Source organism: Scleropages formosus, chromosome 7 (genome assembly GCF_900964775.1).
Source record: "Scleropages formosus chromosome 7, fSclFor1.1, whole genome shotgun sequence".
Lineage (NCBI taxonomy): Eukaryota > Metazoa > Chordata > Actinopteri > Osteoglossiformes > Osteoglossidae > Scleropages > Scleropages formosus.
In genome coordinates, this window is record NC_041812.1 from 29,885,271 (window position 1) to 29,909,352 (window position 24,082).

The 24,082-nt window shown below is 43.2% G+C and overlaps 1 protein-coding gene across 2 annotated transcripts in view; it reads right to left on the minus strand.

The window, feature by feature from the left end:
- The window catches only part of ambra1b (autophagy/beclin-1 regulator 1b), a 57,193-nt gene extending 36,001 nt beyond the window's left edge, over window positions 1-21,192 (minus strand). For both annotated transcript variants that reach the window (XM_029253511.1, XM_029253510.1), the window contains exons 1-10: window positions 20,953-21,192; window positions 18,631-18,835; window positions 17,072-17,130; window positions 16,788-16,971; window positions 15,914-16,086; window positions 15,724-15,790; window positions 13,858-15,392; window positions 10,398-10,484; window positions 7,281-7,478; window positions 1,231-1,311 (exon numbers count right to left, since the gene is read on the minus strand). In XM_029253511.1, the coding sequence (XP_029109344.1) occupies window positions 1,231-1,311; window positions 7,281-7,478; window positions 10,398-10,484; window positions 13,858-15,392; window positions 15,724-15,790; window positions 15,914-16,086; window positions 16,788-16,971; window positions 17,072-17,130; window positions 18,631-18,765 (2,519 nt within the window). In that variant the 5' untranslated portion in view covers window positions 18,766-18,835; window positions 20,953-21,192. The remainder of the gene's footprint in view (window positions 1-1,230; window positions 1,312-7,280; window positions 7,479-10,397; window positions 10,485-13,857; window positions 15,393-15,723; window positions 15,791-15,913; window positions 16,087-16,787; window positions 16,972-17,071; window positions 17,131-18,630; window positions 18,836-20,952) is intronic.
- Window positions 21,193-24,082: the final 2,890 nt, after the last annotated feature.

The window sequence follows — 24,082 nt, forward strand, 5'->3', positions numbered from 1 at the left end:
AGCAGGGAGAAGAATGAAAAGAGATCAAACCGTGCAAAGTACATGCTGAACACACATCTGATATGACACACTACAGTAATATACTCAAATGACCAATAACTCATCATTATTGTTTCGGTGTTTACCCAGCACTCACATTCAAAGCAATTTACACTTTTACATTTATACCACAGAATTATTTACTGATCGATTCAGGGTAAGTACTTTGCTACAGAGTGCCCCTGGGGGGGACTTCCGTTAAAGTTAACCACAACACTGCCTTTTAGCTGTATTTGCAAACCAATATTTCTTGTGTAATGCACAGTGACTACACCTTCTGCATCCTGCCACAACACAATGGAATTAAGAGCTGAGGAAATTAAACTAACTTCCCAGCTGAGGCAGACAAATATCGGGTGTGATGAACAGCGACTGCACTCTCTGCTTTCCAGCGCAGCAAGATGAAATTAAGAGCGAGAGAAATTGGCGGAGGTTTCCAGAATCACACTGATGCTTATGGCTGGCAGTTCACTGCGCTCCCTAGAGAGGCGCTTTGAAGAAGCCAGGTGTGCTCTAGCGCGTCTTCCACATTTCGTTTCTTTTGCTCCAGTTTCATCACAAACAATACGTGGAATTGCTTCACAGGTACGTTCAGCTATTCCTTGCATGAGCACAGACTTGTAAGCAGAGCCAAAAGTATGGCGTGTGTGGGCCATGTAGGCAGTACGGTTTTCACTACATATACAAGAAGGGATATTAAAGTGCCAAAAAAAATATCATTGGAAAATCTCAGGAAAGTTACTGAAACTATGCAATGAGAGGAAAACATTTCCAGCAGCAAGTTTGTCAGGTTACACTGTTAACAGATGTTAATCAGATTTGACCAAAGACGGCAATAAATCAAATTCCTGCATATGCCTTGTTGTAAAAGAACCTGTTTGACTTATTTCCAAAGACTATGCACAGTTCAATAGCACAGCTCGTGCAATTTTCAAAGCAAATGTGTAAAATGATGGCGTGTTGGCACCCCCATCCAACAGGGAGTACCCAGTTTCTTGTCCAGTGATTACAGGATAGGCCCGGGACAACAACAACCACAGGGCTATCAATAACAAATGTAGGAAATGTAGGTCTAGTTTGGCAATAGGGAGGCAGAACAGTTTACAGCCTGCAATTCCTGAATCTCCTTTCCTTCAAAGGGCCTTAGAAGGGTCGCAGCTACTGACAACATGGGCCATGAATTAGTCTCACCGGGGAACGAAGCGCCCAAGGGAGGGAGCCGACATTCGAGCATTGCGTGGTGTTCTGTGCCTTGCCCGGTCACCGTTGTCCCTGTCAAAAAACAACAATGTCACTGCAATCCAGTTCACTCAGAACAATTTGAAGGGTATCAATGAAAGAAATTAACCAGCAGCAAACACTCCCTATTTACTTTTATTCAATTCTCCAAAATGATTTACAATTCAGAGGAAACAAAGACACAACGGCTTCAAATACATGAGCACAAACAACAAGGGCAATACGGTACATGTATTATTTCAATGGTTTTTACTAACAGCATACTGTATCACAAAATGAACAAAATCAAGACTAATTGTTGTAGCTGAAATCTGTTCAAAAGGGGTGAGCTGAGACATTCAAAGCTTCTCAATCAGTATTAATAAACAAAGCTTTGGCTTGAAGTAGGGTAAAAGAAAAATGTGCTCCATTATTTAATAGTAATTTCATTAGTCATTAATGGACTGTAATGCCTGAGGCAAGAACACTGAGACCTTGAGCGTTAAGTATTAAATGACTGTCACATATTTTAATTGCATTACAGTTTGTACAACAGAGCATAATTTGTTTATTAATTACTAAATGTCACCTCTTGTTAATCGCTGTGCCTCTGGTGTCAATCACTGAGCCCTGCCAACTCCTAGTGTGACAACCACATGCAAATCCCTACAGACTCAAACCTGACCACTGAAATATTGCTCTTTCACAGCTTGCCCTCAGCTTCGCCTCTTGTGCACAACTTGGAGAAGATGCCCCTGTGGCCCATTTCAGAGCCCTGCCTCATCAGACCCTAAAACGTTCATCTCTCCTTATTTCTAGCCCCTAACCATTATGCTGCGCTTCATCTGTGGTTCCATATTCATGGTCAGTGCTCTTATGAAATCAGCTTTTGGAAAAACAAAACCTCCCGCAGTCGGTTTCTAAAGGTCAGTGTCCCCCTTTGCTAATTCACTAGTGCTATAATGAGCTGGGAGTCAATATTAGCAAAGTGCAGTCTTATTACCTTTGGTCCTCCTTAGAACAAACCTTCACAATTCTTCCACTTTCAAAGTAAATCAAAAGGCTGGCGCACAGTGAATTCCTTCATCTCTGCATATTTTTCTCTATTTTACTAAAGCATCTAAGAATGTCTTGTGTTCATAATTTTCAATTAATACTGGACACACATGTACTATATGCTATACATTTATTGAATGCTTGGTTTATATTAATGCCTCCTCAGAGAGCTGTCAAAATCAGACCCTCTAGCGAGGACATTTTGGTGGAGGTAGCCGAGGGTATTTTCTAATATAGTAATATGAAAACGATATGGACAACACTAGCACCCATTTTAAGCTTCTTCTCCCCACAAGGGGCAACACAGTGGCGCAGTAGGTAGCATCGGTCCCCCTCAGCTCATGGACAGGACCTCTGCATGTGGGATATGGGTTCAAACCAAGCTGAGTCTCTGTGAAGTTTGCATATTATTTCTGTGTGGGTTTCCTCCAGCTGCCCTAGTTCCGTTGCACAGTCCAAAGACATGTGCTTCAGGTGAACTGGTTACCCTAAACTGTCCTTAATGCATGAAAATGAGTGTATAAAGGATGGCTGCTGCCAATACACATTTATATTCACAACAGAGGTATTCACAAGCCAGTCTGTTAGACACCTTCAAAGAGCTGTATGTGGTGTTATTTGCATTTTCTTTGTATATAGTTTCTGTCTACGTTGCTGTGGTCCAGTTCTGTTCTGCTGCTGTTTATTATTGCAATTACCAGTATTCATTGTGCAGACACTTTTCTTCAAAGCAATTATACATCTCATAGAAAATGCAATGTGTACATTACATAATGTGCATGGATGAGTAACCCCTTGTAAGTAGTGTATCTAGCAATGTAGTCACCTTGGTGAATAAGGTGTGTGGGCTAGTAACACTACATGGTATCCATGACTGTAAGTCGCTTTGGACAAAAGCGTCTGCTAAGTGAATAAATGTAAATGTAAATAAGTAGAAAGAGGCAGATGTGTGATTCTAAAGTACAGTTAACTATTGTGGGGTTTAGTTATTTACTGTTGAGGGGAAAAATTCATTAAGTTTACCAAAATCATACTTCTGGGTTGCAACACACCCAGATGACCTGCCCCACATGTGACTGGCAGGACTGAATATCTGTTATTAGCCATTACCTGCGCAAATCAAAACAATCTTTTGTAATTACGTTGAACTAAAATATTATATAATTTACTTTCATTGTCGTAAAATGGCACACAGGTATTTCATAGTCGGTGAAAAACAATACACTGCTTTATTAGTGTAGCTTCAGGACCCTGCAGAAAGCAGAGCAACCAAATTATGCTAAAAAAAATCAGGTGAAAAGAGGCCTGTTGTAATTACCGGGGTCTTCAGACGAAGCATGCCGATCCTGTTTTCCATAATGAAAGTTAACATTATTCCCCATCAAGCTCCTGAGGGCAGCTGAATCCTTCGAGTCATGGAAACGTGCGCCTCGGCACACCAATGACTATTGCCAGATGTGCTCTATTCGATATGCGCCTACATTAACTACTAGAAAATGGCCCTCGAAGTACAGCACCGGCAGAGTAGCCTTCTAGTTAAATGACTTCAATAACGTAGGTGGAGAAAATGCTAAATATACAAAAGCAATTAAGCTGTTACAAATAACTCACAAAAAGTAAGCTTCATTTAGGAGGATAAAGAAGAAAGACAATTTAAATATATGTTCATACAAAAGCATATAGGAAGGAAACAATACACTGAATACGCTTGCCTGCTACCACTACACTGTCTGAATACAAGTAGTGATTTTAAAATTGACAGAAAAGAAACTTAAAAGTCTGCAAAGATACTGCAAGTGGGAAAAGAAAAACTTAGCAACATTAGCATTAATGTGGCTCTCCTCACAAGGAGGATCGATACTTGTCATTAAGAGCCTGAATTCCACTGCTACACTCACCTGCATATTTCCAACAAAAAAAAAAAACTAATTAGTATATATTTTAGGCAAATACCTATGTGCACAAAGCAAGCAATACGCACAAAGGATGTGATGACATAAGTGTTACCGTTCATTTATTAGGCAATCCTTATCATAAGCAGGACCGACCATAACTGTTTCTGGGACCTGCTTTTAAGGGAAAGCTTTTTAAGGCACTCTGCTCTGGCACCGCCTGATAGATACGAATTCTTTTAATTAGCTCCTTTTTCCCGTTATCTTGCCCGTTTCATTTGCGGCACTATGAGCAAACCGCTGTAATTATGCCCTCCCTGCTCTTCCTGGCTAAAAGATGTATTAATGACGTCCCTCCTCATTGTGGGAAACTGGGAGCGGTGCATACAAGTGTGCGCATGTGTAATTAGCTTGGCTCGCCTGTGAGACAGCAACCGAAGGATAGGAAGGAGTGTGACACAAACAGCGGTCGTCGCAGGGCACCGAAGAGTTTCTATTTAACTTTTTTGGGGAAAAGGAATGTGCAAGCATGTCTTCCTGCTTATCTTCTAAACTTCACTGTTACTCCTGTTTTCACAATGCATCATACTCACATTTTGTAAGAAACGGGCAACTTCAAATTCTGTATACAGTATCAGTTTTGTCCACACCAACACATTTTGCATTTCAGTTGTATTTGTGGTGTCGACTACTAACCGGTTAGCTGTTAAACGTACATTTATATGATATGCTTAAAGGAAGGGGAGCGGGTAGAATTGACACTCCAAAGCCAACTCAGGGTTCTAGTGATGACTTGCGACTGGTCAGCGAGTGGTCAATATATGAAGACCACTTGAGCTTCCAGTCACCACCACAAGGACATGTCTAAATCCAGGCATCGTACTGCTGTCTGAAACCTGTAAACAAGCCGGCCTGCACTTGCTTCACAAGAAAAGATGGAAGAGGGTGTTGACGGGAAGATAGTGATGTACGAGGAACGGGTGGAGCAGTGCTCCTCAAAATGCTAGAGAGCAAGTTTTACACCCATTGATGACAACCTACAGGATTTTTGCAGGATGGACCCTGTGTAGTGCCTGCAGCACTCTGGGTATCACACACAGAGCAAAAAGTATACAAAGGAGTTACTGACTTTGTGGAGGAGGCACAATAAAATGCACACGTACATAGATATTTATACACTATTCATGGAGAAAATGCATACTAAAAACTATTAGATCAAAATGTCACTCATGTCCCTGCAATGTCAGTGAAGCTAAAGATGTACTGTCACTCAGGAGCATGCGAGTCAACAGTAAAATCGTTTAACTACTAACAGGACAGCAACTTGGCACAATGTGTAGGGCTATCGTCTTACTCCTCCTGAGCTGTGGGTTTGGACATGGGTTAGAATCCAGCTCAGTCACTGTGGATCTTCCATGTTCTCCCCGAGTTTGAGCAAGTTTCCTGTGGGTGCTCCCGTTTCCTCCCTCAGCGCAAAGATATGCGTTTCCAGTTAACCAGTGAGTGACTTGCTCATACTGTCCGAATGTGTAAATCAAAGTGTGTGACTGTAGCGCGATGGACTGGCATGCTGTCGAGGGTCTATATCACACCCTATGCTTCTGGAACAGGCTCTGGACTCCCACATTGGGCAAGCAGGTGATAAAAGATAAACAAATGCATGCTGTTACACAGGCAATAGTGGGCCATGTTGTGTAAGAATAGGCCTGGTAGGTCTCTCAGATCTGCTTGGACTGATCAGCTAGCAGTGTCCAGAGCTGAGACTAAACATGATGAAATGGTTTTCAGCCATTATGCTGTGCGTTGCTGGAACCAGCTCCCCATGGATCTCAGATATGCCCCAGTGGTAACCATTTTTAAATCTAAGGCAAGAACTGTTTTCTTCTCCACTGCTTTTAATTGATGAGTTAATTTTACTTTACTGTTTGTTTTTCTTTTCATTTCAAAGAATTTTATTATATTGTTTTTGTGTGTGTTTTACTGCACTCTTGCACTTTAAATTTACTATTAACAATTATTTTTAAGGTACATTCTTTCATAAGAAGTCTTAAATGTTTCCAACAGCGCTGAGTGAGGAAAAAGATCTGTGGCAATAATACTGTTTGCAATTAACGCTGTGCGAACAATGCTGTAACTTGTTTACCGGAGGGGGTATTTCTAAATCGAACATTTAAACACTTGAACACTCTCCTCAAGAGTAATTGCCTTCCTCTTCTTCTTGTCACCAGTAGCAGGAGACACAGATGGGCATTTCGTAGACATGATGGATGCACAAAACACAACGTAGATACGGGGGCATATTCAAAAAAAAACCACTGGAAACACAGAACACTGTAGAGAATCAGTTGTATACACTAGCGACAGTGCGGCAGACTGGAAGATTTGGATCGCTACCGCTGTCCAGCATCACGAGACAGTATGATAGCGCATATCACTTGCCCGGGGAAGGGGAGGGGGAGATTCAAAATTCAAAGTATGGCTTCTACTGAACGCATATCGCTATTGCACCATCATAAAGTCCAAAAAAAAAAAAAAAAATATCGCAAATCGGACCATCGTAACTTGAGGGCTGTCACTATGATATTTTCTTCATGATGCAATCATGCAATGTTGCCACACATTCACATATGAATACTTTAGAAAATACATACGGATTTTAGAAATGACCTATATGCTAAAAATATGACAGCTGAACCCATTTTGCAGTTACTCATTAATGGTAGGGAAATAAAACTATATGCCAACAGTTAAAGTAAAAACTCTAGTGAAGCTCTAATGAAAATATTCAACCAATAGTAAAACCACTCAAATATCAGTAAGACTGACAAAGCAGGGAAAACTTTTCCCACATTAACTGGACTGAGATAAGTTAAGCCCTATGATACACACTCACTTCAGAGTGAAACACACTGCTTTCAGACAGCAGAGAATACCACCTTTACTCCTGCAAAAAAGAAACATGGACTAGAGAAGAACACACATGAAAACAGACCAGTTAGAGGAAAAAATGTAGGGTCAGTGCCATATTTAAAGGGTTTCCTTGACTTCAACGTGAGGTACAAAATAGTGACTCACTCAAACTCCTCAAAGTCCACCTCACTGTTCTCTATGGGGGGCGATGGATTGCTGGCTGGGCCATCAGAGGATGAGGACGAGGACGAGGGCAAGGGCCGCAGGCGGTTCTGCTGGTAGCGGAGGGAGCGCTGGCGGATGCTGTCACGCCGAGACAGGTATTGGATCATGCGCTGGGCGTAATAGGCAGCCGGGGACAACCTGCATGAAAAAATTCATAAAAAATGTTGCGTTCGTGTGCGTGCCCAATAAGAGCAAGGAGGAAACTTATCCAACAAATAAGGCAGAGCACATTTTTTCTGTGGAAACTCATTCTTATATTGTTTTTACTCAGCAGCACTGACTGTACTCTATTAAAAACTCAAGGGGAAAAACAAAGGATGTTGGACGTACGTTAAACTCAAAGGACTCAGGTTAGAATCCCATTATGGTCAACACCCAGAGTTCTCTTTCTAAATATGTAGGTTACTTCATTTTCTCCTACAATCCAAAGAAATTATGGAAGGTCTGGGCACCATTCTGGAACTTATTAGACAGGGGTACATGAGTACACGTGAAATATTGCCATCTTTGCCTGCCCAAAAAATTGCCAGCAAAAGAGGGGGGGAAAAAAAAAAAAAAAAAAAAAAAACACACCACATAGAAATACGTACGTTTCTTTTTTCAGAACTGGGGAGGGTTGATTAAATCACATGAATATCAATCAAATTAATTTCTCCTGCCATCATTTCTGCATGTTGACCTTTTCAGCTTCATAATTTTGAGAAGCTACATTACTGAAGAAAGCCTAAAGACACTTCTATTTTAAGTTATGCTTACCTTATCTGGAGGTTTTGCATAATTAAGATGTGATTCAGTGGATGAGGCAAGAGGAAAATAATCTAAATTATCATCTCTGACAAAAGATTCCTTTCTTTAAGGGTATCTGGCTAAAAGACGACAGCTTAGGAACACAAGATCAAGACCCGAGGAAACAGCGCTAAAGACCTTGAAATACAATGTCTACTTTTACTCATAATGAATGTGAGAGTCATAAGCATTCGCTGTCCACAAGTTCACAGAAGGGCGAGTTCTCAAAAGACATATCTGGGAAACTAGCTGCACAAACAAAAAAATCAACTTCCATACGAGGCCTCTTTTGTATATATTTTCTGTATGTTTTTACTGCAAGGCACTACATAACTGCAGAGTCCCTTACTACACAACTGCAAGGGGGTGCTGTGGGAAAGGTATTAGCACCACAATAAGCAGATTACATACGGTACACTTGTCCACATATAAAGTATTGACTGTTACAGCCACTTGTATAATACTGGTGAAGAAATAAATTATATGAGTGATTACTCAGTGCTAATCAATACCCATAAAGAGAAACTAAAAATATAGGAAGGGAAGTACTGATGGACAACCTGTGATTTTTTTTTCTCCATTACAAATTCACACTGAAAACTGAGCAATACCTTTGACCGTGAAGCTTTGCTCTATGCAAGTGGATGTATTTGCAATGTCTCTGTAACCCTGTGCTGTAACTAAAAAATAAAATTTATAAAGACCTGATCACTTGCTACACCCGAACCAGACTGCTACACACCTCCACTTCTGCCCACTTGGTGGTCCCACACGCAAGAGTTCCAAAATCAAAAGCACAAAGGTTTTTGGTTCTGCCTCCAGTGTGGTGCAATAACCTCCCTCGCTCTCTCTCAGAACTGCTGAATCTCTCTTCATATCGTTATGAAGGGTCTCATAACGCCCCCTTTCAGACTCACTTCTCCTCTGATCTTCTAAGTGCTTCATGAACATGTAAATCCAAATCTGTCTTTCTGTTGGTTTAAGGCCAGTCTGCATTATTCTGAGACGTACGTTGCAGACAAAAGCACCTGCTAAATGAACAAATGTTTAATTAAAAAAAAAAAACCCTGAGAAATACAATTAGCTTTCCAAATTCAAAATGAAATGTGTTTGCCCACAATAACGACAACAGAGTTATGCCAAACCCAATGCTGAAGATATTCAGGGGCAATGGAGGTCTTCCCGTTTGGAGAAAACAACATGCAGTTGGTCTTTCAAAATGCCCAGTGCACAGCCTAATGACCCTGTTTTGAACCATGATATGATTCATCTGTGTTGGTCCATTTCACCAAATACTACATTATGATAAACACTAGTAGCAAGATGAATAATGTTTTCATTTCAACAGAGAAGAAAGTTTTGGTAGAGGGGTTTAAGTTTCTAAAGAAATGTGCGTAACAACAAACGATGTGTATTTATGATCTGAAGAACAAGGAAGTGTTTCATTTTCACAGTTAAAAAGGCTGAAATACTAACACTGTCTGTGCCCATGCAACAAATAAACAAACTCAAGCAATTAAACCTGAGGCAGGGATTTTGCAGACATCGCTGAACGGGCTTTGATGTTGATCAGCCGGTTTCCTCCAGGCTCGGCAGAAACATGTAATGATCCCATCGCTGCTGCTACACACCACCTTGGTAATGACAGCTCGCTCTGCCTTTTCTTAAGTTTGCCTATGATTGTTTCTCAAAATACATGCACAATTCTCCAGCTATTTCCATTTCTAATAACTCAAATAAAATGCTATAGAAACGGGAAAAAATGCCATTTCTTCACAAAAGTAGAATTATTGAATAAACTGGACAAAGTCACATTGTAAACGCTAAAATTTAAAGACATTTATCAGTGTTTCTTTTTCTTGATCAATTTATCTGAAGAATTTTTATTAATAATAAAGCATAAATCGTTTTCATGATCATATGTCATTCTGGCATTCTAAACTTTCAAAAGAAAATAAAATCCCAAATGCTACCACTTGCACAGCACCATGAGAACCCTAATCATTAAAATGAATTACAAAGTTACACTAACCTGTCATCTTCAAGAACTAAGACTGAAAGGGGTGTGAGTGTTCGACATGTTTTCAGTCTTAGTAATGAAAAACATATGAGGAAGGTGTTTTAAGTGTTTATTAGACATGTGTGTTAACATAAGAGATAGAGGAAGAGAAAATGCAGCTATTCACACTTTAAACCGCAACACGTGTCTTGGAAATTGGAGTTGTCAAAGATCCAAAATTGAAGCATCGATCCCAGACTGTCAGGACCTACCTCGCAGGATCCGGGTAGATGGGATGGTCTCGGGATCCAGATATGTCGTATCGAGAGAGAGAGATGAGAGAGGACTCTAGCAGTCTCCTGTCAGCAAAGGGCCAAAACACTGGGTCAATTTGGAGGTCAATTCACAAACATTAGAAAATAAGAACAAAGATGACTATGGGTTTGCTCTTGAATTATAATTGCTTAGTTACAGACTGGCTTATTTTTGTTGGCCATGAACGCTTCACCAGCAGCAATATATTTATAAGCAGCCAAAGTTAACTTTACAGATTTTCTAAAAATAAAAAAATAATAAAAAAAAAGAAAGATGACTCTACTGCCAGGTGATACACCACATCTCACACTTGTGAGATTTGATGCTGTCCCTCTCACGGGTCACACAAGCTGTTTTTGACAGCAGCAAAATCCAAGAACGGATGTCCTGAGGAGGAGGCTGTGAGCATCAGTCGGTTAACTGTTCATCGCCAACTGGTGCGCAGTTAGCAGCACAGGCTGAAAGCAAGTATGACACAAACAGCAGAACCACCTCACAGCAAAGAGGTCCCCCATTTCAATGCGCAAGAGAACACACACACGGGATGAAAACATCTGTGGCTCTCCTGGTTTAAAGCTGCCCCACCATCCTGACATTCACTCTTAAGCAATATCTTCTCACTGCTTACAACAGGCCAACAAACACATTCACTGAGACGTATTGTGCAACGACGAAAAAGCATTCACTAATTGTTTTAATCAAAACATGCTCATCTGTAGCATACATAAAAATCTGGCATTATGTCAACATGTCAGCTGCCAGGGGCAACCGGTAGCGCAGTGGTTTGAGCTACTGCCTTCGGACCCAAAGCTCACAGGTTCAATTCCCATCTCCAGCTGTGATACCATTGAGCAAGATGCCTACCCTAAATTGCTCCACTAAAATTGCCCAGCTGTATAATTAGGTAAATAATTGTAAGTATCTCTATATTGCAAGTCGCTTTGTTGAAAAGCATTAGCTAAATGAATAAAGTCAATGTAAAAATACACTTACCATATTTTTGGCATTTTTCTCCAAAGCAGCACACACAAAGTGCTCTTCACAACAGATTAAAAAAAATTACCATCATTCATCAGAAGACATGGATTGTATGCATACAAACTACTGTCGGATTATTGGAAGTACTGAGAAATGTCTTACAATGAAATCCTATTAGCCTGAAAGGAAAAAACAAACTGTGCTTAAACTTGCCCTAATATTATGACGTTTTTTTCTAATCCTAAAACTCAATATACAGTCTGAATAGCCCAATACATTTTAATTACAAGAGTACCCCAAAAGCCCGGTAGATGGATATGGATCCATGTTACACTTGGGCAAATTGGGCATTACGCCACCAAAGATTTGTGGGCACCTCTAGCTGTAATTCCCACAGCTAATCAACAACATATAATTACAAGCATTATTTGAAAGTAATGAAGACCAATCAGTGTAGGTCTGTGTCAAATTCAATTTTCCTTGACTTTGGGACCCTTATAATTGAAATAATTAATCCCCATAATCACATTAGAGAGTCTTTCCCTAAATCAGAAGTTAAAAATCATTGTAACTTATCTCTAATGTAATAAAACTATACATATTTCTATCCAGGTATACATGTAAAAACTATAAATATCATACTGTATAAACATTTATTAATTGAATTTTGTTGGGTTGGAATTTCAAAACAGGAGGTAAAATAAATGTCTTTAATATAAAGTATGCGGAGCGATCCTGCCAATAGTTTTTCAACGCATGTTGTTTTGTACTGTACTATACTGCCACCAAGAGGAAAGCTGGGCATAATTTTCAAGTTTTGTTTGTATGCCTCCTTAGTACCAACCTATTTAGCGGAAATATTTCTCCAAGTCAACAATGACTTAGCCATTTACATAGCTGGGGAATTTTTACCAAGGTAATTCATCAAGGCTACTGCAGCAGGAACAGGGATTTGAATCTTTGCCCATCGAGAGCAAGGTGTCACCTTTCCCTGCCAGCCAAAGCAATCTTCCCATCTGAGCCATAACCCACAGCATTCCTGGCTTCAGTTAGTGGAGATAAAGGCTAAGGGTCCGCTGGTAATACCATGAAGAAATGACACAAGAATGGATTGTGCAGACACACCCACCATATCCAGAATAACTGCCAGGCTACTAGTCTAATGTAAAAGCTTGAACTTGTGGTTCAGACCCCAGAGCGCACAGGTTTAAAGAATTTTAACTGTGCAGCTGCAAAACTGCAAATGTGTAGCAAAAACAGTAGTAAGTTCAAGTTTCACAGATGCAGACATCAGGATTTAACCAAAACCTGGAGCAAACAAACTGCGAGTCAAAAATCCCAGCTGTTATCTCATGCTTGAGAGCAAGTGAGATTGGAACAGGTCAACTGTAAATAAGAGCACAACTTTCACATCTCTCAGACAAATTATTTACGATGACAGAAGTCCATGTACTGTCGTACTGTTTAAAAAAAGGAAAACAGACAAAATTTCTTTCAGCATCATGCTGCAATAATGTGAAGGCACAAAGTATGGGCTGTCCCAAGGAAGAGATTGTCTGGATTTTACTTTTTCGGATATTACTATGGTATAACCAGTAGGTTTTCCTTTGATCTGTGCCACCACATAGCACCCTGCATTTTACAGAGGAAGCAGCAGGTTGTCAGCCAGAGAGTGCAGTTAGCATGAAAACTAAAGTGAAAGGGCAGCAAAACTGAAAAATACTAGAAAATGAGAAATACACTGTAGTAGTAGAACTATTACTAGAAGAAATAGATATTCATTTAAAGAGGACAAATAGCTTGAAACATCTCAAATACTCTGTGAAAGCCAGGCTGGAAGATAACGTTGGAAGAAAAGCAGCGAAATACAGCGCCAAAGCCTGCATCCTAGAAGCCCGACCAGGACCACACCTTAAAACTAGAGCTTTAGTTGCCATGCAACACAGTTTCTAACACAAAGGGTAAAAACCACATTCCACATTTCAAACAATCTTCAACGGAACATCTACAACTGCTTGGTGAATTTGAGAGTGCTCCAATTTAAGTATTTATTCATTTAGGTGACTTTTTTCCTCAAGCTACTTACAGTCAACCCATTTATGCAGGTGGGTAATTTTTACCGTTCCTATTCAACGTTTCTCAGGGGTGCTAAAGCAAGGGTAGTGGCTCAAAGCTGAGTCTTTCAAGCGAAATGGGACAGATCCGAGGACAAAGCACCTTGTGTCTATCAATTAGAGAAGTTCACGGAATTCACAGTTTTTGGGCTTTAGCACAGGTTAATGAACGTCCCGCATCCATAACTGAAAAGTCTCCACTAGACCTGACAAAGAGGAGGCTTTCCGGGGTTAAGTACCTTGCTCAAAAACCATCTGGTCCCAGAAGCACCGACATGCAGATTAGATGCGTGTTGTTAAGCAGCAGGTGGACGCAAAAGCTCACCTTCGCAGCGAATCCTCGTCCGAGCTCTCCTCAGGCATTTCTTGGTTTAAGGCGTCTTGTGATACATTCCCAGTTCGGCTTGTGGCGGACTGCCTGTAAACGCGCTCCCACTGGCCCGTCTCCTGGCTGTACACCAGCCCCACAGTCTGCTCCCCTTGCTGCCTCGAAGTCCCTGCATGGGGGAAATGTGACCCAGAGGTGGATGGCATGCTGCCGGCCGCTTCCGCCGCTGTAGCCACCGCTCTCCTTTCGGTGGGCTGGCGCTCACGTGGCGACCCCTGGCCAAAGGCTTCGAAGGCAGAGCCTGGCGGCTGCCAGGCAGTGCCCTCCTCTGAGCTGGAGGCAGTGGCAGTCTGCACAGTGCGCTCCCAGCGCTGAGTGTCGTGGTTGAATGTGAGCAGGTTGTGACATGCACGACAGCGGTTTAGGTGACCGCGCGGGAGGCCAGAGTTGCTCTCGCCAGGGTGCGGCAGTTGATAGTGTGATGGGCCCGGTCGCTCAGAGTCAATGTTATTGTTGTTGAGCAGTTCCTGCGTCTGCTGCTGCTGCTGGGAGCTGCCTTCGTTGCCCACGGCACCCATGTTCTGCTCCACGGACTGCATGCGGTCGTACTCCATAAAGTAGCGGCTCAGGTTGCACTGCAGGACGTTTCGGATGGAAGCAGGGCTTTTTCTACCGCCCTCAGCCACGGGGTGGTGCCCACAGCTAGTGCTCGCCCCGCTCCTGGGGTTGCTGCTGGAGGGTCCAGGCCCTGACCCTGGCAAGGAATAGCCCCGCCCCTCTGTACCGGAAGTGTAGAATGGAGGCTGGGAGGTGCCCTCCTGCTGCCGAAGCACAGAAAGCAGGCTGACGGAGGAGGCACTAGTCCTAGGAGGAGGCATGCCGTCACCCACAACCCCGGCGCCACTAGCGGGCCCTGCCTCTGTACGAACATTCAGCACACCGCCTGTCCAGTCGGCCGGCGCCAAGTGATCGGAGTCCCGGTCAGCCTGTGAGGAGTGGCCAATTGGGGGACTAGTGACGGCCAGAAGGCCCCGACGTACAGGCCCTGTTGACAGGTTGCGCAGGGTGTTGCCTGCCGTGCTACTGTATACGCTGCTGAAGGCAGATGCCCGGCTGCTAGAGCGTGCCTCAGAGGGCTGCCGTGGCTCCGTACGGGCAGAAGAGAAGGTAGAGGCATGGGAAGGGAGTTCTGGTGGGGGCGGGCCGGCCGAGTCTTCAGGAGCAGGCGGCGCACGTGATGCTGCGCAGCGGCTGCAAAAGCATACCATGCCCAGATGCTGCACACAAGCATGGTATGAGGGCCGCTCCCGCAAGGAGGTGTAACGACCCAAGGGCAGGACAGAGGGCTCGGCAGGGGGTGGTGGGGCTGCAGGCTGCTCCCCGGCCTGCACTGCAGAGCTGCGAGAGGAGAGGATGTGCAGGAAGTTGTGGAGGATGGGAGTGCGCCGCACAGGCTGCGACTGCAAAAATGGCCGGGGCCGAAAATGAGGCATCTCCACACTGTCCATAGGGACCTCGGAGTCATCGTCGTTCTTCCAGATAACATGCAAAGGGACACAAAGGAGCAACAGTGAAAACTCACAGGCCGCCGAAATACAGATGAGTCACAGCAAACAAGGAGAGACCTGATCCCAAAGAAAGGAACCCAGAAACATATATGGGTCAACACAGCTTTGAAAAGGTGTATGAAAGTATGCCAGACTAATAAACTGAGGGAGCTCAACGTGCCGGAACCCCAAGGGTTTCCCTGTTCAGGTTTGGATTAACTTGGTTTTCTCGAAATAAAGCAGTTATATGCAGAGATTATTGGATAACATTGTTTAAATCAGATCCAGTGTGTGAGCACCGAGGCACAAAACTTACCTGTTGGTTTGAAGGGTTTACAATAGCTGTCAGAAGGTTGTGTCCTAATGGGTCAAATCTAACCAACCTGTAAATGATGACAAAAACTATCCAGTATCTGTTGAATTACTAGGCAAATTAAACAAAATGAAAAGACAGATGAAGGTCATGTGACCAAGAGGAGGCGCAGTAGAAAAGGAGTCTCTCAGACCTGACTCGCTCGGTCTCACTAGCAGTCTTAACCACCGCAAAGGGCTCCCGTCGACTCCAGTCCCAGAAGTGAACCTCGTTGTTGGTTGCGATGAGGAGCAGCTGGGCAGTGGGGTGGAAGGCCAGAGAGGCAATGGCCACATTGCTCTCTGTGAACCAGCTCTCACTGCCACCCTGGGAATGGACCATGTTTCAAGGATATGAGTTAGAATTTTGGATCAATGAAATATGACTTCCAGAATCACATCCCTAATTTCACAACAACAAGACATAAGTAATCATCCATTTACATTTATTCATCTCTCCAAAATGACTTCCAACAAACTCTATGTAATGTTATCAGCCCACACACCTTATTCACCAAGGTGACTTACACTGCTAGATACACTACTTACAATGGGTCACTCAGCTATGTCAGTGAAACACACATTCACGCTCTCTCTGTCACTCACACACTATGGATGAACCTCAACACCATGTCTTTGGACTGTGGGAGGAAACCGGAGCACCCGGAGGAAACCGATGCAGAGATGGGGAGAACATGCAAACTCCGCACAAACTGAGCAGGGATCGAACCCCATGTCCTCTCGCACAACCCAGGTGCTGTGAAACAGCAGCGCTACGCTCTGTGCCGCACACACAATTATTCAGGGAGGACCTGAACAGTACGTCTTTGGACCGTAGGAGGAAACCCACACAGACACAGGGAGAACACGTAAACTCCACACGGACCAACTGGGGATCGAACCCATGTCCTCTCGCAACCCAGATGCTGTGAGACAGCAGCACTACTCTCTGTGACGCCCACACAGTTATTTTCCACACACAGTTATTTTCAGAAAGGACAGCCAACATAAATGAAGGGCTGCACTCACATGCAGGTCCCAAATACGGACTTCTCCATCAAGGCAGCCAGAGGCCACCAGGCCCAGGATGGTGGGGTGAAAGGTCACACACCATGGTGTGCGACGATGGCCCACCAGAGAATGGATGCACTTGCCCGTCTTCACCTCAGTTATGTAGATGTTGTGGTTCACATGGGTAGAAGCCATTAGTGTTCTGCAGCCAAGAGGGATGACAAAAGAGTCATTAAGGGCTACATTTTGTGACACAGCTTAAGGAATACGAAAATAAATATATTAAAAAATTGTGTTCTTACCTATCCGGGCTGAAGGCCAATAAGAATGTTGAACGAGGGCTGTCTGGCAACTCCACTTTCTGTGAAAATACACCCCAATCTGTCATGTCAGTCCAAAAACTAATCTCAGGTTACACCTGATTCTTGTCACAACTTCAAAATAACATTAAATGTAACAGTAACTATAATTATTTTTTCTTTTGCAGACTTCACAAAAAAAAGACCACAGACTTCTGTACATTTGCAATCTGGCATATCCGAGTAGCAGCATTTTAACATAATTCTCAGATATATTCCTGGAATTGCCTTCAATACATTCAACAATGCAGTTTCTTCACAAAGCTTTGCAAGAACATGTTTAATTAAAATAAACCACACAATCACTCAAGTACAGGAGATTATTTACAGCACAAGAAAGATTATTTACAAGAAAATGTCAAGTATGTTTACTAAACTTTTTTGGCCCAGAAAATGCTTAAATATATTCTGTCTTCCCAGATTTGGACTTCCTTATAAATTATTCACGACAACTGGAGTTAATTATTACCGACAGTAACCACTACCAAATTGGGCCAGCAAAGTAACATACCTTTTCAGTTAATTAAATTGACTTGTGAGGCAAGTAATCAATTTATCAACTTGAAGGTGTGGCTGAAAGCATATCTGGTCATGCCTCAAATTCTAACAAAAACATGTTCATTACTTGCAGTTAATTTCCCCCTTAAGTTAATCAGACATGACCTGTTGATCAGCGGAGATATATATGGGTGCAATTCTGTATTTCTACATTCCAGTCACATTTAGGCATCCTTTCATGTTTTATGCAAGCACTCATTCCATCACTTTCATGCATTTTAAATCACCACTGTGTAACTGTCCAGACTCCAATTTCCCCTGGCAGCCACTTAAAATATATCAGGCGATTACCTACTACATTCCATAGTTTAGAGACCACATTAAATTTAGAAGTGTTAAAAAGTCCAGTAAAAATGGTAAAAGAATAAGAGGACATTCTTCAGCATACAAACTCCTGTTATTATTCTCCATCCTTAGTCACTGTGATTAAGCGGTACAGAAAACTCAACTCAAAGATACCAGGACAAAAAGTCTAAAAAACAGATACGTCATTTCGAAGACTTCACTCACAATATTTACACACATTTCTTGAAAATGCGAAGCCAGCTGATAAGTATATATCTGAAATGCTGCTGGATGAAAACTTTACAAATGACCTCTAAGAGATCTATAAGACTGGCTAAATAGTAGAAGCTCTCTTTAAAAAACCTCAGGTCAATGAATTTGATGACCAATACATGCAAACAGTTAATGTCATTTTGTATTTTTCCTCTGGGAATCTGGTTACCAGTTTGGCAGCACTGTAACACAACATTCATACATGAAACCTCATCTTACTCACACCTATAACTCTTACGGTGCATTTTCTATTTTATTTGTAAGTAATTACCTTAAGCTGTGTAAGAGGGAAGACCTGAGACTGCCAAGCACAAGGTGGAATGGGAGAACGTGCATACATACACCATATCCTAGTGGCATCTGGCTTTGAAAAGCTGACTCCATACCTGGCTCTGCCACTTCATCCAGCGGGTCTTCTCCTCCACCAGCTGCTGCAGGAGCCGCTGGGAGCCGCATGTCTGAGCGCCGCGCTCCCGGCCGGATAGGATCCGCACCGAGTTCTTCTGGTGGGAGCCCTTCATCGCCGCAGGCCGGGGCCTCGCGCACAGCAGGCGACGTCACTTGTAGGACTATGCTCGTGCCATGTAGATTCTGTGTAGGCCACGAGAGAGGTATGCACCAGGTGAAATGGGCAGAAAAATATTCAACCTGTATATCTTCCTAAAGCAGTCTCCTTTAACAACACATAATTCCTGTTTTCCGTGTAACCTGAACTCACTGTTGAATTCAGGAAGCGCACAAGTACTAAGTACAAAGAGAGAAGAATCTAACAAGTTATTTTTCCAATAACTTTGGAGTGTTTCATTCCCACAAAAACTTTTTTAAATAAATTTTGAAAAATTAAACATAAAAATATTAATTCGACTGGCTTAAGAGCAGTAGAGAACCTACATACAATAACAAACACTACACATTTCTATAGAAGAGTTGAAGAATATTGAAATTCTCCAACTGCAAATCACCAGGTCGTTTTTTAAACTAGACAAGAAAATTTTTCTGGCGTTAACTGCAAAACCAGCGGCAGAGGAAATTATTAAATCAAAAGATAAATGCACCCATTACTGCCCCGAGGCCTACTTAAAACACTGAATGAATCCTTACAGATGTTACGCAAAACAGCCTGAAAACTGGTACGTCGACAAGACCAATGTGCAATAAATGAGAAGGAACGCAAAAGTTAAAGCTGAGTAATGTGTTTTTAGGACAAAGGGAACATTCTGGGAATAAAACTGAAAAACAGCCAATGTAAATATTTCCTCAAAGATTTTTTTTTTTTTTTTTTTTTTAATAGATTCTAAAAATGCCTTGGACGCTGCATTTCCTTTACTTCGTAGTCAATAGTTACACTGCTTGACCCTTAGTTGTTGCAACACGAGACCAAGAGAGATGCCAAAGAAGAAGAACAATCCGAAGCCTGGCACCGATGAGGACAATGTGTAGAAGCAGACCACTACGTACCCAGCTTGTCCCAACACGCACCTTGTGCCACACATTGCACACAACATCTGCATTCCACAGCTCATCAATTTCATCTTTTTCCATTGCACAAAAACTGCACTTGCTCCACTCGTACACTGCGAAGTGTAAAGCCGCCGCTCTCTTGGGAACAGGCTTGCCTTACACCTAAGAGCAGCATTCGGGAGAACTCGGCCAGAGGTTCGCTGTCGAAATGTGGAGAGACAGTCCATCGAAACAGAACGAAGAGAAGTCAGTGTGTTGTACTATATGATACAGCGTGGACACACACCATCTGAACCGCTTGTCCCACAGGGGGTCGCGGGGGAACAGGAGCCTAACCCGGCAACACAGGGCGTAAGGCTGGAGGGGGAGAGGACACACCCAGGACGGGACGCCAGTCCGTCGCAAGCAAGGCACTCCAAGCGGGATTCGAACCCCGGACCCACCGGAGAGCAGGACCCGGTCCAACCCACTGCGCTCCCCTGTTATATGTATGATACAGCAGCACATGAAATTAACCAAACTCATCATGAATTACTATTTATTCGTGAAAGTACAAAACAACATGACAAGCCAGAGGACTGACTTATGCGTTTTTAACAGACACCACCAGGCAGGAGCTGTTAAGACAACAACGACTTGCTAGTTGCTGCAGTTCAATGTAAAAAATGGGCTCTCTGGGTCTGGTCTGGACTGGTTATGAGCACATCGGTCCGAGACAGGGGTTTCTGGTGTGACATAAAAGCCTGTACCTCTGAAAAGAGTCCTCCTTTTTACATAGCAAAAATCAGGAGTTGATGAATCCATTCAATTACAGATCTGATAACAACTATGATGATGTTATTATAATACAGCAGCAGCTCCCCACCGCCGTCCACTCACTGCAGACAACTGCAATGGTCAAACAAGTTACGAAAGTCGCGGAAATAACACATAGAAAAAGTAACACGTGATAAAATGAAAGAGACCCTAACTACATCATGTGAAGGGTTGTACGAAATTGGTTAATACTTGCACGAGTATTTTCACACCAACACAGTTAGCCGAGCCAGGCAGGGAGGTACAATTATTTTCCCATCACTCGGAAAAACAGACTAAGGCAGATGGAATTCAATTCCCCAGACGCTTTGTAATTACACCGTGTTGGCAAAAGTCCGCTATGACTCCAAGAAGCCCAGAAATCACATTTTAACGGTCTTTTTTCGAAGCACAGTTAGCATCCAGCTAGCTGCTGCGAGGCTGCGGCCTACCTTTTCTCCGGGATTTTTTGTTGCGATTTTTCGCAGACGTAGCTAGCTAAGCTAGCGACAAACGCCGAAAAAGCATGTCCACCGACACAGCTGGCTGAAAAACGGCTGCCTCTTTTTACCCTTCACAACGTGACTCTACTCCTCTCCCGCACTATATTTCTTAAAATATTTTTTAGTCTAAAAACATTAAGGTTACACACAAGCCTGGAGACACCACAGATACATTCAAATAGGCAGGCAGCGCTAGTCGAGCTCGAGCTCGAGCTCCGAAGCGCTTAATCGAGAGTCGAGCGCATCCAACGGCTGCCAGTTGCATCCGTCTGCCTGTGGAATATCTCCGCTGCGTATAATTCTTATTTCAGCCGTTATTTTGTTGAAAAATGTTCGGTTGCAGAATAAATGTGAAAGAACAAAATAGTGTTCGGAATTACACCTAGTTAAGCCATTGCACGTTAGTTTTCAGTTGTCTGAGAAGAGAAAATTGAGTGGCTTTGTCACTTTTTCTTTTGAAAATTTGTAGTCGAAGTACACTAGGAAACAAAATGTTTCAAACTTATATTTGAATAAATGAGCAGGTAATAGGGAAAGGGCTTGTAATAGGTTGCCGGGTTGCAGAAGCCCTGTTTCTCATCATAATTTAATTCTCCAAATATTTTTTTTTTAATAAAAGTCAATTGTTATATTCGTAATTAAAGCCCAACAGGAAAGTAATAATCTTAATTTTTTTTATATTATCAGCAAACTATCTTCCATAACAATGTTACAGTTTTGAGGTAAACTGAAATAATATACAGTAGAGTACTATATAGAGTATAGTATATGTATACTGTAAATTATAGTATACTGTAGAGAGAAATGCTCATTTCTGAGGGATGAGCGTTCACATTTTATAAATGCACTTTAAATTCAGCACGAAAAGCCCTGTGTGGCCTACTGTACCTTATTTCACAGTTCTTTAGTCATTCTACAATTTTAGCTAAAAACTGAGGTTCATGCAAAGGCAAATCTTTAATTGTGAGGAGCGAGCAGCAAGGACCCACCAACACACACACACACATTTTCTGAACCGCTTGTCCCATACGGGGTCGCAGGGAACCGGAGCCTAACCCGGCAACTCGGGGTGTAAGGCCGGAGGGGGAGGGGACACACCCAGGACGGGACGCCAGTTCGTCGCAAGGCACCCCGAGCGGGACTCAAACCCCAGACCCACTGGAGAGCAGGACCCGGTCCAACCCACTGCACCACCGCGCCCCCCGCAGCAAGGACCCATGAGCTATTAATGCAATTTACACCTTGTTTCCCTCAAAACAGTCATGGTTGACAAGCCTCTTTGCGTACCTGTCCTTGGGAGCAAGTCACTCGCACCAGCTGAGAGCAGCGAACAAACATCCTGCAATTGCAAACATGGCACTCCCTTCCACACATTCGTGATGCACATTCCAGCGAGACCAGCAGTAGAGAGGGAGCCCCAGCCTTGGTGAACCCATCCGCCGGCGCTCACACAGCCCACTTTGGGCCCCCCTCGCCTCTCCATGGATGGTCAGAGTGGCATGGCCCACGCTTGTATACACCCCTGGATTTCAATCCGTGCCTAAGGTTACACGGTGACAAGTCAGCGCATTGCTATGACCATCTTGGAATCGCAATCGTTCACATCGTTGGCGATTCCGCATGGAAGGAAAACAGGGAGAGGAACCACGACCCCCCTAGGAGTTTGGATCAACGTGGGAACGTGCACGGACGCTTTATCTGTGAGCCATGAAGGAATGTGGCACGGCCTTCTGGAGGGACCCAAAATATGTGTGAGGCACTTACTTCCATCGCAGCGTACCACCAAGTCTCGATACTTACATACGCAGCATTTGAGCGAGCTGTAAAAGTGGTAGAAACACACAACTTGTGGGTCGCCTGGCGCTGTAAGGCGCTTTCGAGAAAAGTGTCAGCTAAACAATACATGTACATGTGTAGACTGTCCCCCCTCCCACCCCAAAAAAAGTAAACATTGTACAGCTTTAAAGCAGGACATACACCTGCGTTAAACTGAGCACTGAGCACAAGCATGGCAGGACTATGGTGTTGTATCATGGACCGTATACAGCGCCATGGTGTTCATTAAAAATCAGTGGCGGAGCAGTGCGGTACCATGATGCTACCTTTGTTTATTTATTTACTTAATTACTTTAGGGGGTGCAGTGGCGCAGCGGGTTTGCCCAGGTCCTGCTCTCCGGTGGGTCTGGGGTTCGAGTGAGTCCCGCTTGGGGTGCCTTGCGATGGACTGGCGTGCCGTCCTGGGTGTGTCCCCTCCCCCCTCCAGCCTTATACCCTGTGTTGCCGGGTTAGGCTCCAGCTCCCCGTGACCCTGCTTGGGACAAGTGGTTTCAGAAAATGTGTGTGTGTGTTAATTACTTTATTTTTTCGCTGCCCAAAGTGACTGAGCACTGTCAGATTGACGCACTTTACAATGATTTACCCATTTATCCTCCGTGCTATTGTTCATGTTTCCAATCCGGGTTTATATCTTTTTTAAAAAAGTGCTACAGCAGGAGGTAAAAAAAAATTTAAAAAGTGTCAAAGAAGGTCTTTAATATTGAATAAGTGAGTGAGGAGGAAGCGGAGACATTCAGAGATGTAAGGTCTTGCTGAAATGAATATTAGTGTTTAGTGACAGAGAGAGTGTGTGTTCCACTGATGAGCGACCCATTGTAAGTGGTGTATCTAGCAGTGTAAGTCTTTGGGTGCTCTGGTTTCCTCCCACAGTCGAAAGCCATGCTGTTCAGGTTCACCCATAGCGTGCGAGTGACGGAGAGCGTGTGTTCCACCGATGTATGGATGAGTTACCCAGTGTAAGTAGTGTATCTAGCAGTGTAAGTCACCACGGTGAATAAGGTGTGTGGGCTGGTGACACTACATAGAGTTCATTGGAAGTCACTTTGGACAAAGTGTCTAAGTGAGTAAATGTAAACATATTGTAAATCTGTGCTGAGGTGCCTGCTGACATGCTGTATTTGCGGCTCCATGTTCACTGTGGTAAAAGAGAAAGTGGGTCCTTTGGGAAAGAATACAGGCCTTTTCATCTGTGGAGGACAAGCTAACAAAGACATTTTGTTTACAATTCACTGGGGGAGTGTTA